The sequence below is a fragment of the Phoca vitulina genome, unplaced genomic scaffold (assembly GCF_004348235.1).
Source record: "Phoca vitulina isolate PV1807 unplaced genomic scaffold, GSC_HSeal_1.0 scaffold2, whole genome shotgun sequence".
Classification (NCBI taxonomy): domain Eukaryota; kingdom Metazoa; phylum Chordata; class Mammalia; order Carnivora; family Phocidae; genus Phoca; species Phoca vitulina.
The window spans coordinates 77449212-77462591 of NW_022589705.1; the positions used below are offsets into that span (position 1 = coordinate 77449212).

The 13380-nt window shown below is 59.4% G+C and overlaps 1 protein-coding gene across 1 annotated transcript; it reads right to left on the bottom strand.

Annotated features, from left to right (window-relative positions):
- Positions 1 to 2093: 2093 nt before the first annotated feature.
- HCRTR1 (hypocretin receptor 1) lies at positions 2094 to 11484 on the bottom strand. The gene is made up of 8 exons (XM_032417657.1): positions 11370 to 11484; positions 9883 to 10206; positions 9487 to 9665; positions 8069 to 8312; positions 7527 to 7642; positions 5791 to 6017; positions 4571 to 4692; positions 2094 to 2846 (listed from the first exon to the last, which is right to left on the bottom strand). The coding sequence occupies exons 2-8, from the start codon at positions 10085 to 10087 to the stop codon at positions 2656 to 2658; spliced, it is 1284 nt and encodes a 427-aa protein (XP_032273548.1). The 5' UTR covers positions 10088 to 10206; positions 11370 to 11484; the 3' UTR covers positions 2094 to 2655.
- Between the last annotated feature and the right edge of the window lie 1896 nt (positions 11485 to 13380).

A 13380-nucleotide genomic window follows, 5' to 3' on the forward strand; every position in this document is an offset into this window, starting at 1 on the left:
AGAAGCGTGTCAGGGGGACATGGCCCGCATGGGGCTGGTCCCATTTATCAGGGTGGAGCTGACGTGTAGGAGCTGGCCAGGTTCGTGTGTTTTATGACCGTTTTAGGACTGGCGCTCTGGGCTACAGGCACCCACCAGACTTCATAGCGTGGCCTTTTTATTATCTCAAGCCCTAGTTTTATCTTCCAAACTGCATTTATTAAGTCATAACTTTCCCCCCATTTTTATTAAGCACAGACATCTGTCCTTGCTAGCTGGATCTTGAGATCAGCGTGATAACCAGTCTACACCAAATGTCTACAGTGATCTGACAGAATTTCAATCAAAAGCCAAGACACCAGACATTCTGGTTTTGGCGGGGGGCGCTTATCATGGGCAATCGTGTGATAATCCTTTTGCTCTTGGGGATGAAGATAAGAAAGCTCTGGTCCCTGCAGGGGGTGGTTGGAAGCAGCTCAGTGAGGCCCTGCAGGTATGTCGGGCTCAGCCAGTTCAGCCCTTTTGTCCTCTGGGCTGCTGTCATGCTAGAATGCTAGCGCCAGTGCCGAGGCCAACCTCCACCCAGGGCTAGTATCCTCTCTCTTGTTGAATCCTGCCTCTGCCCGCCAGCCTCCAGTGACAGCTCAGTGCCCTTCCAGGAAGCAGGCTTCCTCTTTGACTAGCAGACACTTCTTCCTGCTGAGATTCCAAATCCTGCCACCTTGAAAACCACCCATGGACTATGGTTTTCTCTCTTGGGCCACCCAGAAGCTCCATCTATCACCTCTTTCTGCATGCCACACCTCTAGATACCTGGAACCTGCCACCATGTTTCCCCGAGGCCTCCCTTCCCTGGGCTGGGTAGTCCCGGGTTCTTTCGCGGCTCTTCCCTAAGCATCGCTCACCTTGGCATCCAGGTCCTCTGAATTTTCTCCAGTTCATCTGAACCTCCCAGGGTGGAGGCCTCGGGCCCACTGTTGGACTGGATTCAGCCAGCAGAGTAGAGTAGAATGGAGGCCATTGGGGAAGCTTCTGTTGTTGGCTCGTACTGAGCCAAGTGTCTACTGAAACCTGTCTCTAGAATGGTACCAATCACAGTTTCAGCCTTGTGCTCGGCCAAGGGCTCCTTAGCCCTGGACCTGGGTTGGTCCTTGTGGATATGGTTGGTTCCGAGCTTGGGAGCCAGCCCTCACAACATCATTCTGAACACTGCACCTCCCAGCCTGGCTACATGAAACTTCACAAACAGCTTTGGATCGCAAGGCCAGCGGGAGTGAGGAAGGAGCAGGGCAGCCCATCCCACCTGGCGGCAACCGCACATCTATGGAAATGGCCACAAGCGCTGGGCTGGTGAGTCATCCAGAGAGGGGATGACATACTTAGGCCGTACCTTCCACCTGCTCTGGGAAAAGTGTGATGCCTAAGAGGAGGTGTGCTTACGCATTCCTGGGCTGGGCCCCTGGCAGGACCCTGGTTTTGCCTTATTTTTTGATGGAGGAGGTCAGAGGGAGCTCGGAGCTCCATTAATCAAGTTAAGCAGAGCCGGTGGTGCGCACGGCCGAGCTGGCCCATGCCAGATGTCTCCCGCCCCTCAGCGGAGCTGTACTTGAGACTACACTCCATTCCTGCTCTGGCAACGAGGAGCAGGGGCTCTGGCAGCCCTCTAATCATCTTGGTGGCAGACGGAGCACGTCTGTGGCTTTCTCTTTTTATCCTGTGAGTTCATAGAAAATAAATGCGAGCCTGATTTCCAAGAAGGTGAAGATAACAATAAATCAGTCTGTTAACCCCGCTGTCTGCCCCCGCATCTCCCTTACCTCCCACAGGCCACTGGGCCCATAAGCAGACAGATGTGTCAAGGATCCAGGTCCTGGGCGTCAGGATTGGCACGGCCTGAGGAGGCAGCACTGCGGGTGCTCTGAATCCTGGCTCGGAGCCCATCTGGGATCCGGTGTGTTGGGGGCGGGGGTGGGGTGGGTGGGAGGTGGTCAGCAGATGACAGCATTCCAGTGCTGCCTGGTCTTCTCCCCTCCCCCAAGCTTCCCCACCTTCTCTCTCACCTAAGCAGCACAGATTTTGTGCAATGACAAGGAAAAGGAACATTCGGTGCCAGGCTTTTAATTACAATTGCTTCAGGCTGCTGGCCTCCATGCCAAACGGCCACACGGAGAGGGTTCTATCACACCAGAAAGCCAACGGGGTCCAGTCTGTGGTGCACCCGGCACCTGGTGAGGCTGGGCTGTGTTCCGACCAGGGTAAGGCTGGACCCAGATTAGTTCACGTGGGCCTCAGAGCAGCTGGGCTTTCGCTGGAGCTGCTGGGCCAGATGGAACTGCCCGCCGGGACCCTTACAGCAGACTCCAGGGAAGGCCTGGAATTGGGTGGGAGAGGGATCTTTGGGAGGAAGGCCAAGCTGCGGAAGGATGATGGGGATGGATGATACCGTGGGGCACAGCCACGCGAGAGGAATGTGATAATCCCGTCCACAACACTTCACAATCTACAAAGAGCTTTCCGCTTTCTCGAGCGTGCTTAATCCTCCCATCAATCCTGCTTAGGAGATCGGGCTCAGAGAAGGGGAGTCACTTGCCCAGAGTTAAACAGGCACAAAACCAGGTCTGGAGCCCCGGCCTCCCACTGCATCCAGCAGTCTCCACGAGGAGGTGGGGCCCTCGCTCAGGGCAGCACAGTGGTGACACTGGTGAGCACCACGTGCTCGGGGACTTTGGAGACGGAGCACCGGCTGTGCAAGGACCAGGACTTGTGGCTGGCAGAGGAGCGGGGGCTGGGGGCCTTCGGAGAGCTGCAGGGACCCAGGCCAGGCAGGCAGCAGGAGAAGGCGGCCTTAAACTGCTCCCGGAATTTGCCTTGGTTGGAGACAGAAGACACAGCCATAAGAAGACGGATGAAGCAGGAAGGGCCTTGGGCCCAGGGACACCCACGCAGCTCCAGCCCAGCTGCCTGTGAGGGGGTGGGAGGGCAGAGTAGAGCTGGGAAGGAGGAAGCCCCAAGGCGACCTCGGCATTGCCAGGGAGAGTGAGGACAGAGGGCCCGGAGCAGTTCCCAAGGAGAAATGCAATTTTCATCTGATTCCTTGACTGATCTCTGGCTCTGAGCCCGGCTCAAAACGTGGTGTCTGGCTCAGGGGCCTGGGGCCACCTCTGCCCTCCTTGGCGGGTAGGTGGAGGGGCTCGGACTCACCAGCTATGGCTAGGCTTTCCCCACCTGTGCCCCACAGTGACGGGAAGGACAGCAGCAGCCTGCAGGAGGCACTGTGCTGGACACCTCTGCTTGCCCTCCCCCCCCCCACCCCCCTCCCCTGCTGGTCCCAGCGCCCTGAGAAGCTGGCGTCCTTTATCCTCACTGCGCAGGTGAGACGCACAGAGGTGCAGCGACTTGCCCAAAGTCACCCAGCCAGAAGTCAGGCCCGGTTCTCATTCCGGAGCCCTTCTCTTGAAGGGGAGGACAGAGTAGGGAAGAAGGGACTACCACAGCCAGCTCCATCAGCCAAAGGACACCAAGGAAACCGATTGTGTCTGGAGCAGAAAACGCCTTGACCGCGCTTCATTCGCCAGCAAGCCTCTCTGGGGCCCCAGCGGAGGGCCAGGAACACAGTAGGTGCTCAGTAAACGGAGACAAGACAGGGATACCCGCCTCTGCTGCAGCCCTTAGCTCTTCTGTTCTCCGCCCTGAGCTGGAGACTGCTGGCTAGGCTTCGGAGAGTAATTCTTTAGTCTCAATGAGGGTTGTGATATGGACCCCCGGCCCCTCCTTCTTCAGCCTTTTCCCAAAGATTATCATTCCCAGGCTTGAACAGGAATCTGGACCAGTTCGTTAGGCCTAGTTCTGGAGCCAGAGGCCTAGTGAGCCACACTTCTGCTGAGCCCAGGTGGGTCCAAGGGTGGAGGTATTATCACCGCGAGCCTGCGAGGTTGGGGGAGGAGGTGCAGACAGTGGGACAGCAAAGGGGAGAGGCCTGGGGTGGGGCTAGGGGACTGGGGATGCCTGGACTTCCAGAGAGGGGAGCAAGAAGGCTGGTATTGGAGGCAGGTGGATCCAGGGACAGCCCCCACATTCTGGCCACTCTGCCAGTCCGTGTCTAGCTGGGCATGGGGAAACCCTTCCCCGGCCCTGGGCTGCCTCCGCTGGTGACCCTCCCTTATCTGGATGACTTGGCTATGCAGTCATCCTCTCAGCCCCGGGCCCTCTTCCCAGAGGCCAGGCTCCCCTGGAGGCCGTGGTGGCCAGCTGGGGCTGACTGGAGGTCCCGCTGGCCAGGCACCAGGGGAGAGGGAGGGGAGCTGGCCTAGCCCCTTCCTTTCCCCACCCACTCACTGGTCTGCATGATCTGCACAACCGGATCCTGGGTGCTGGTCAGCTGGTTTTGGCGACTCTGGGGAGGGTGGCCTGTCTCCCACTCAGACCAGGGCTCCTGGGCAGGGCCGAGTCTTCCCCGAACGGGAGTTCGCAGAGCCAGCTCAAGATCCCCAGGCAGGAGCAGGGATGTCCTCTCTGCCCTCCCTTTACTCAGCCTGGCTTGGGGGCGGGACTGCCGCCCCCCTCAGTGGCCCTGCCTCCGCAGCCCACTCACCACTGAGGAAGTTGTAGATGATGGGGTTGGCAGCGCTGTTGGCATACACCAGCCAGTGGGAGAAGGTGAAGCAGGCATAGACAGCTTCTCGGTCGCTGGCTTGGCGGAACATCCCGAACACCCTAGGACCAGGGGGAGGACAGTCAGAAACGGGGTAGATGTGTGTGTGTGGGTTCCTGTTTGTGTTGGGCGGGAGTCACTATCCTTATCTAAAAGACAGGAAAGCCAAGGCTCAGAAAGACAAAGTGAGTTGACCAAGGTCACACAGCTCACGAGTGGCTATCAAGTGCACGAGTTCCTGCTGCCCCTTCTGTCCCACCAGGTGGCCCTTTCCTGGGCCTTTAGGTCTGAGATCTTGAGCACAGACAGTCTGACCAGGGTGGGTGTCTGGACAGGAACCAGGGTTCATCTGCTCAGTCACTGGCTATCGGATCCCCTGGAAGCCCCCATCCACTTCCTCATCCATCCTCACAGCAACATGATGCGTCAAGAAGACATCATCCATTGTTCAGCTAGGGAGGTGCAGAGAAGTGACGTGACATGCCCGAGATCACAGGAAGTGATCCAGGAAGTGGCCAAGCACAAACTCACCCCGAGATTGTCTCATGACAAACAGCCTGCTGCTCTGTCCCGGTGCCCCGTGGCCCCTCACTTGCTGAGCCCCTTGTTCCCTCCACTTCCGGTGCTATTCCTCCAGACACCTACGGGCCTGCTCCCTGGGTCCCTCCCTTCTTTCAAGTCCCTGCCCAATGCCATTTCCTCGGATGAGCCTTTCTTTTTTTTTAACCCTTGTATCTAAAAAAAAAAGATTAAAAAATAAACACACAAAACCCCACTAACTCCTGTCACCGTCACTCTCTGTGCTCTTTCCCTATTTTATGTGTCTTCATAGTGGTATCCCTGCCTGCCAGTATAGTGGAGACTTATTTCTCTGTCCCACTAGATGTAGCCTCCATGAAGGTGGAGACTTCGTCCTGTGCGCGTGGTCACTGTGCTCCCAGCCCCCACGAGCTGATGGTTGAGTGAATAGATGGAGAAATTGTCATAATAGCCCCGCAGGCTATAACTGGCATTCTTCATAGTTTACAGGCGAGAAACTGAAGCTGGGAGGCTCAGAGAGGAGAAGTGACCTGCCCCCAAGGCCACACAGTGGGTGAGTCCTAGAGCCCGTCCTTCCCCAAAACAGAGAGAGGCTATCGCCTCTCCCCTCATGCTCTCACCTCTTGAGGATGTTGAGGACACTGATGGGCAGGTAGCAGAGGGCAAAGACCAGCAGCACCACCATCAGCATCTTGGCCGTCTTCCTCCGCGCGCGCATCTGCTTCACCTCAGCCAGGAAGGCCCGGGCCCGGGGCGGGGGCTCTGTGCTCAGGCCCGGCCCCTGGTCGTCTGACTGGTCTGAGGGGCGCTTCCAGTTCCTCACCAGGGCCGACGTGGTGCCAGGGATCTGTCCGGCACACACAGAGAGAGCAGTGGTGGGTGGAGCTCCTCGGGAGGGCCATTCTCCTTTGCTGGGTCCTGCTCCGGGTGGACCCCAGGGCGGGGTGGAGGTGGGCCAAGGGAAGGAACCCTTGCCATAGGAAGGAACCTAATATTCATGATGAAGACCGACACTCAGGACTGGAGGGTGAACAGTGTACTTTCATCTTCCACGAGCTCATTGTGAGCCCCCTGTGGCACGCCTTCGGGAAAGGTGTTCCTGGCCCTTAGTTACAGATAAAGGAACCGAACCTTACAGAGACAGGAGACTCTTGAACATCCTCTCAAGCTACCCATCCGTCCTCCTCAGGCCATCGCTTCCTGTTGTGGGGGCAGGGGTGCAGGGTGAGCTGTGCCCCCCCCACCCCGGCCTGTGCCTGACACGGGGGAGGCCTGGGCAAGGAGCGAGCAGGTGAGCAGGTGAGCGGCACGGAATGGCCTGGGCCTCAGAGCACAGTCCCTGCCTAGGTCACTGCCTAGAAACCTAGGATGGTTCCAGGCTTCTGGAGAAGCCATAGATATCCTTGAGCCTGTCACACCCCTGGACACCTGAATCACCCCCCAAAAGAGGGGTATGGGGCTAGAGTTGAGGAAAATTAGGGTCTAGGGCCAGCTCAGCCACTCGTGAGCTATGTGAGCTCGTTCAACTCACTTTCCTTCTCTGAGCCTTGGTCTTCTCGTCTATTAGAGGAGGATAGTGACTCTTGCCATCTTGACTGGGGGGCTGTCAGGGGCAGATGACAGGTGTTGGTGGACTGCAGGCTGGCCACGTTCTGGTCTGCATCCTCTCCTTGCCCAGGCATGGGACCCAGAACTTAGTCCCCCTAGTGCCCAGAACCTCTGAGCATTCTCCTCCCCCCCAATTACCCTCCACCCCCCGAACCTGCTGTCGGTGGGTCTGTAACAGAGACCAGCGGGCAGCCCCGGAACCAGAAAGGCTCTGCCACTCGTCGGCTGTGGCCAGTTGGCTGCCCTTCCTCAGCATTTGCAAAGGGAGTACTACTGCTTCTTCATTTAGATTGTTGTGAAGACATTGCGAGCAAAGTGCCGAATTTGGCAAAAACACAGAGGTGCTGTTATTGTGGTGCTGACCTGAGCACTGGAATGTCACAGCTCTTCCCCTGGCTGGCTGAGGGATTCGGGAGAAGTTGCTTTGCCTCTCTGGGTCTCCGTTTTCTCAAACATTAAGTCGGGGATAATATATGATGGTTGGGAGGAGGCAAGACTAGCTGGAAGTACATGGTACAATAAATGGCAGCTACTGGTGTCAGAACGATGATTAGATTTTAGATACTGAAACCGGTATTAGTTACTATTCGGTTCCAGGGTAGGCACCAGGGCTTTGGCCTTGACTTCGACATGTCCCTGGGCCTTGCCTCTCTCTGGTGGCAGCCAGGATGGCAGGTTCCGTCTGTCTCCTTAGACCAGTACCCCTTCCCCCTCCCAGCCCAGACAGTGACACCAGAGTGGGCCTCACCTGGCGGCCCCAGAGCTTGTGGAAGATCTGGAAATAGGCCATGGCCATGAGGCCCAGTGGGGCCAGGTAGGTGACAATGAAGAAGCAACTGTGGTAGATCTTGGGATAGAGGTCATCTGTAGGGGTCAAGAGATACAAGGGCCAGAGATCCTCCCCTTCTGGGAGCCTCCAGCCTGTTCTGCTTAGCCAAGCCGCCCTGCCCCATCTAGAGCCGTTGAGCCAAAGCAAGCAGCTGGGCCTCACACAGACCCCATGGCAGAGAGAGCCTGGAGTTGCCCAGCCCGAGGGTGTCCATCCTGGAGGGAGCCCTAGCAGATGTCTAGACTAGAGGAGGCACCCACCCTGGAGGTATCCTGGCTAGATGCCTGTTCTGTGGCATCCAGCGAGGGGTTACCCACCCTGGGAGCGTACCCCATAGAAGCCTGCTCCAAGGGTGTCCTTTTGGGAGACGGCCACCCCAGGAGTGCCCACCCCAGAAGTGCACTGGCAGACACCTGTGCTAGGGATACGTGTCCCAGAGGTGCCCAGGCCCCCACCATTACCTGGCCAGTGTTCATCACAGACGGAGAAGAGCCGGGTGCGGTTGGCTAGCTCAGGCAGCACGCTACTGCATTCCATGACCGCAGCCTGGGGCACCGTGACGGCCAGCGACACCGCCCAGATCCCCAGGACGGAGCCCCGGGCGCGCCGGGCGGTGCTCTTGAACGACAGCGGGCGGCAGATGGCATACCAGCGGTCCAGGGCGATGAAGCTGAGAGTCAGCACCGCCACCGACACAGACACGGCCTGGCCCGTGGGGACACAGCGTCAGGCCTCGTGGGCCCCCCCGAGACACGGGGTGAGCGAAGGGGCTCAGTCCTGAAACGCCAGGCGGCCAGGTGCGGTGAAAATCCTGACCGCACCGCTTACGGGCTGTGTAGCTTCAGGCATATCACTCACCTTCTCTGAGCCTCGTCTGCGGAATGGGAATATGTCCTCCACCTGGTGGGATTCTTGTGAGAATCAGTGAAATCACGGGGGGGAAATGTCCAGGTTGAGACCTGGTACAGAGTGGGGGCTTCCCTACTATGAAGAATAACTTACACTTATGGGACCTACTACGTGCCAGGCACTGTTCTCATTATCCTCACAACAACCCCATGGTGCATACTCTTACCCCATGTTACAGATGAGGACACTGAGGCACAGAAATGTTAAACAATTTGCCTAAGGTGCATTTCCTCCCCACCCTGTCTTTATTCCCAGCGTTCCCAGGGTTAATCTGTTGAGTGGAAAATCTTAAAACAATGGAAATCCAAGAGGCAATCTTTCTGCCCAGGGATGCCATCCCTTCTCTGGGCTGTAAGGAAAGAGCCTCCTGCAGGGAGGCAGACATGAGCCTAGGAACAGAGGTGGATGTGGATGCTGCCTTTGGGAGTGAACCCTGCCCTCTGGGGTCCAGGGAGAGGGACAAGGGATGCAGCTGAGGGGCCATTCTGGCCTCTGGCCAGCTCTCTTGCCACCCCGCCCCCCCAGCCCCATCTGGACATCCTGATTCCCACTGCTGGGGGAGGGAAGGCCCTGGCCAGGGTTGGTCTCCTCACACCTGCCCCCTTGGAACCAGGGAGCAGGCTCAGCATGCATTTGTGTCTGTCACCATGGGTTTGTGCTTCTCTCCTCTGTGGTGCGCCCAGGTACCTGGAGGCGACTGTCCGTGTGTCCAAGGGCTGTGTGCGTGTGGGTCTGCGGGTGTGACCACGAGGGGATCTCTGTATGAGTGTGTGGGGCCGGGTCTGTGTCCTCAAGTGTCAGGCCTCACGGCCTGGCCTTGCTAACAGTAGAGGATGACACGGCAGAGGAACTGAGCCGCCGCGTCCTGTCTGAAAGGTAAGTCTGAGGGTCACTGAGGTCTATGCAAGGCCATGGTTTTTTGTCCTTGGGGTGACAGAGGGGTGATGGACGGCGCCTGGGTGGAGCTCACCTGTAGATAGGGGATGACCTTGCAGAGGGCAGGACCAAAGAGCCAGGACTCGGTGATGTCCACCAGCAGGCTGGCTGGAAGGCAGATGGTTGTCACCAGCACGTCAGCCAGGGACAGGTTGACGATGAAGTAGTTGGTGACCGTCCTCATGTGGTGGTTCCTCCACACGGCCAGGCAGACTGCAGAGCAGGGGGGGAGGTGGGAAGAGGAGGAGGAGGTGAAGCCAGGGACAGAGCCATGCCCGTCCTCGCAAGTGAGTCTCTTCCCCCACGGCCCCCATCCCCCACACTACCCAGCCAAAGGGAGGTAGGGGAGGGGGGGGAAGAGAAGCCAGGCCCAGGACACCTTCCAGTCCCCAGGGCAAGTCCGCAGCACCACAGGGATCTAAACACCTACCCAGCGTGTTGCCCACCAGGGCCACCAGGAACACAGCCACGTAGGCAGCGATGAGGACCCACTCATACTGCTTCGGGTACAGATAATCGCGCCACAGATAGCTCAGGAACTCATCTTCATAGTCGGGAGGCACCTGTGACGGTGACAGTTCCCCGCCGCCAGTGGGGGTCCCAGTCTGGGCGCCTGCGGTGGCCGAGGGCTCCATGAGCTCAGGAGCTGCTGATGCCGCGGGGCATCCTGGGCCCGGGGGGGGAAGGGGAGCCCGGGCCAGGCCTCAGCCCACTTCCTTGCACACAGGTCTCTGGGGTCCCAGCCCCAAACCTCCTGAAGGAAGGAGGGGAGGAAGGAAGACAGAACATTAGGAGTGTGTCAGGCAACTTGCACATAAGCCCCCTCAATTCCCATAGTGCTGTGGGGCACGGTGAACCCGAAGTCGATGGAGAAAGACAGATGTGGCTTGCATCTCAATTCCATGCAAGTTGCTCTTGGATACCTTACGTCTCCCCTTTCAGCCTCGATTTCCCCATCTCTCCAAAGGAGTAATAACTGTACCTACCTCACAGGGCCGCGGTGAGGCGTAATGAGCTCTAATGCGAGCCAAGTGCTTTACCCAGACCCTGGCAAGGGGACCCGGCTTCAGGGCCGACTCCGGTTACCATTAGAGAACCCTGTTTTGCAGAAGCTCAGAGAGGTTGAGCCCCTTGCTTAAGGTCACAATGGTACTATGCCAGGTCTGTCTGAATCCCCGAAACACCATAGATTTGCAAGGGGAAGCTATCCCGATTGCAAATGTTTTTTCCTGAGTCAGTTCACGGGCCTGAATTTTTGGTTGAAAAAATGGTCAAGGGAGGCGTTAGAGACCCAGGCCCCGCCCGCCAGACCTGGACCCTCCCCTGTAGGACACACAGTGGAGGCAGGGATGCAGAAAGGAACTGACGACCTCCCTGCAAGAGAGGAGAGCCCCAGGCCCAGCAGCCAGGCCCCTCAGACCCCCGATCGTCCCCACTTGAATCCCCGCGGCCGCGATGTGCCCCAACGGCCGCCAGGGGTCGCTGGGCCGGCGCGCAGGCCGCTTTCTCCATTCATAAATTTGGCCTCGCTCCCCGCCCCTCCTCGCTCGCTCAGACCCCTCCTTCCCGCGGCTGGGCACAGACGACCCCGGACGTGTGTAGGAGGGTTGCCGGTCCCTGGAGACCACTGGGGGCGGGCGAGGGGGCTCCTTCATACCTCTTCCAAGTGCCGACGGACCCAATCCCTCAGCGGGACCTCCCTGCACCTCGGGGGGTGGGGGGGGGGGGGGCTGCGGGGAAAAGGTGGAGGAACGAGGGCGCTAGGGGTTCTGCAGAAGCCTGCCGGGAGGAGGGCAGAACCTCCTGGGGACCCTGCCTTCCAGCACCCAGGTTATGCCCCGAGACCCTTGGCTCCCGCCGAGGGTCCTTTGGAACCTCCACCCCGGGCCTGGTGGGGGGGTCCCCCAAGCCCCGCACCTGTTGGCTCCGGGACCCCGGCGTCCTCGGCTGCTGGTCCCCGGACCTTGCACCGGGGACTCCGCCTCCCTGCCCCGAAGGCCGGGCTCCAGGGGCCCGGGCCGGGGGAGGGGTCCGGGGCAGCCCCCTCCCAAGGCTGCGCTGCCTGGGCTCGCTCGGCTGGGCGCGGGCAGCGGCTCCAATGCGGGCTGTGGCTGGGCGCGGGCTCCGCCGGGCTGCGCGCCGCGGGCGAGGGCGGGGGGGGGGGGCGAGCAGGAGGGGCCGGCGGGGAGGGGAGCCCCCAGCCGGTCTCCGCTTCGTGTCGCCCAGCGCCAGACCGGGAGGGCGGGGGAGACGCTCATTCCTCCTCCCCTGCCACTTCATGCTTCCATCCCACCTCCATTCATGCGTCCATCCGTTCATTCATTCGTTCGCGTTCACCCGGCATTTATGCGTGCGGTCGCTCGGCGTTCAGAGCGCACCTACTGTGTGCTGGCGGGCCCTGGGCAGCTCCGGAGGGCCACAGCGCAGAGGGGGATCCCAGCTCCACCTCTCCTCGCGGCCTCACCTAGCTGACGAGGATGATGGCACAGGTGGGTCCCGGGGTGAGAGCGGGTGCCTGCACCGCCTCCGGCCAGGCCCCAGCCCCCACCCCGCCGTTCTCTCTGCCCCCAATCCTTTTCCTTCATACCTGCTTTCCCCCTCCCAAGATGGATGGTAAGTGGGGGCAGGAAGAGGGGAGCCTGAGGGGCTAATTCAACAAACATTTACTAAGCTGTGTGCCAGGCAATGAGCTAGAATAGTAGGGCTGCGGCTTGCATGGCCCCCGCTGCCTGATCTCAATCTTCCCGCCAGTCCAGGGAGGTAGTTACTATTGACGAGGACACTGGGCTCACATGGTCCAGTAACTTGCCCAAGGCCACACAGCAGACACAGAGCTGGGATTCGGGCCTGTGATCCTCTCCAGGTTTACCCACCTCCTTGCCAGACAGAGGCACCCGGTCCTCCAGACACGCCCGGGCCGTGGCCGGAGGCAGGAGGCTCACAGCCCAGCAAGTGCACTATGGCACGAAGAGAGCTGGGAAGTGGCCCAGAAGGACAGACTGACTCAGCCAGGGCATCAGGACAGACTTCCTAGAGCAGGAACACGGGGACCTGAAACATGAGAAGGTAGCCTTGCAAGGGGGATTGTGGTAGGCCCAGAGAATTCCAGGTGGAGGACACACAGTGACAGGTCAGTGACCTCCCCCGCCTCTCCAGAACGGGAGGGAGAAGCGAAGCTGATCGTAAGGCACAACTCTGTCCCTGGGCAGGATGGGTGATGGGTCACAGAATCCCTGCGGTTCCAGTGCTCCGTCCTGCCCGCCTGGGGTGCTGGCGGAGGTAGGGGAGTGGATGGGGGGACTCGAGAGAGGAGCGCCTGGTGTGCGTGCACACGTGTGCGCGTGTGTGTGTGTGCACGCGTGCGTGTGCACGTGTGTGACTGCACTTGCACGTGTGTGTATGTTTTCCTGTATTTAGGAGTAAGGGCTGTGAGGGTGTGTCTAGAGAATCCAATGTGTGACTGTGTGTGTGTGTGTGTGTGTGTCTGAGTGTGCATGTGAGCAGAGGACAGGCTCCGGGTTGATGACTGAGGGTCACCCTGAGTGGGCTGTGTCTGTATGGGGCTTACTTTGTGTGTATTGGTGTTTGTGTACACGGCGAGTGTGTGTGTGTGTGTGTGTGTGTGTGTGTGGAGGGGTGTCTGTCTCTCTGTGTGTCTGCGGTTTGGGCTTTGACTAGTGTCGGCTCCCCTGGCGTGTACCCCTGTGCGCGTGGGAATGTGCGTGTGGGCACACCTTTGTGTCGCCGGCTCTGCGACTGTGCGTATGTGGGACTGGGTACGTCTGCCCCCACAGCGATGACTCATCTAATCGCCCACACTCGCCCCCCAGCTAGAGCTGTGACTATCTGCCATGTCAGGGCTGGGGAGGGGGCTGCAGCACAGGGTGGGATGACGGGCAGACCGTGGGGGACACTCAAGTGACAGCGG

Coding starts and splice junctions, on each gene's coding strand:
- HCRTR1 (XM_032417657.1), bottom strand. CDS start 10,087: ATGGAGCCCTCGGCCACCGCAGGCGCCCAGACTGGGACCCCCACTGGC. Junction 8,313..9,486: donor AGGTCATCCCCTATCTACAG/GTGAGCTCCACC, acceptor CCCACGGGCCAG/GCCGTGTCTGTGTCGGTGGC. Junction 7,643..8,068: donor CTGTGATGAACACTGGCCAG/GTAATGGTGGGG, acceptor TGACCCCTACAG/ATGACCTCTATCCCAAGATC.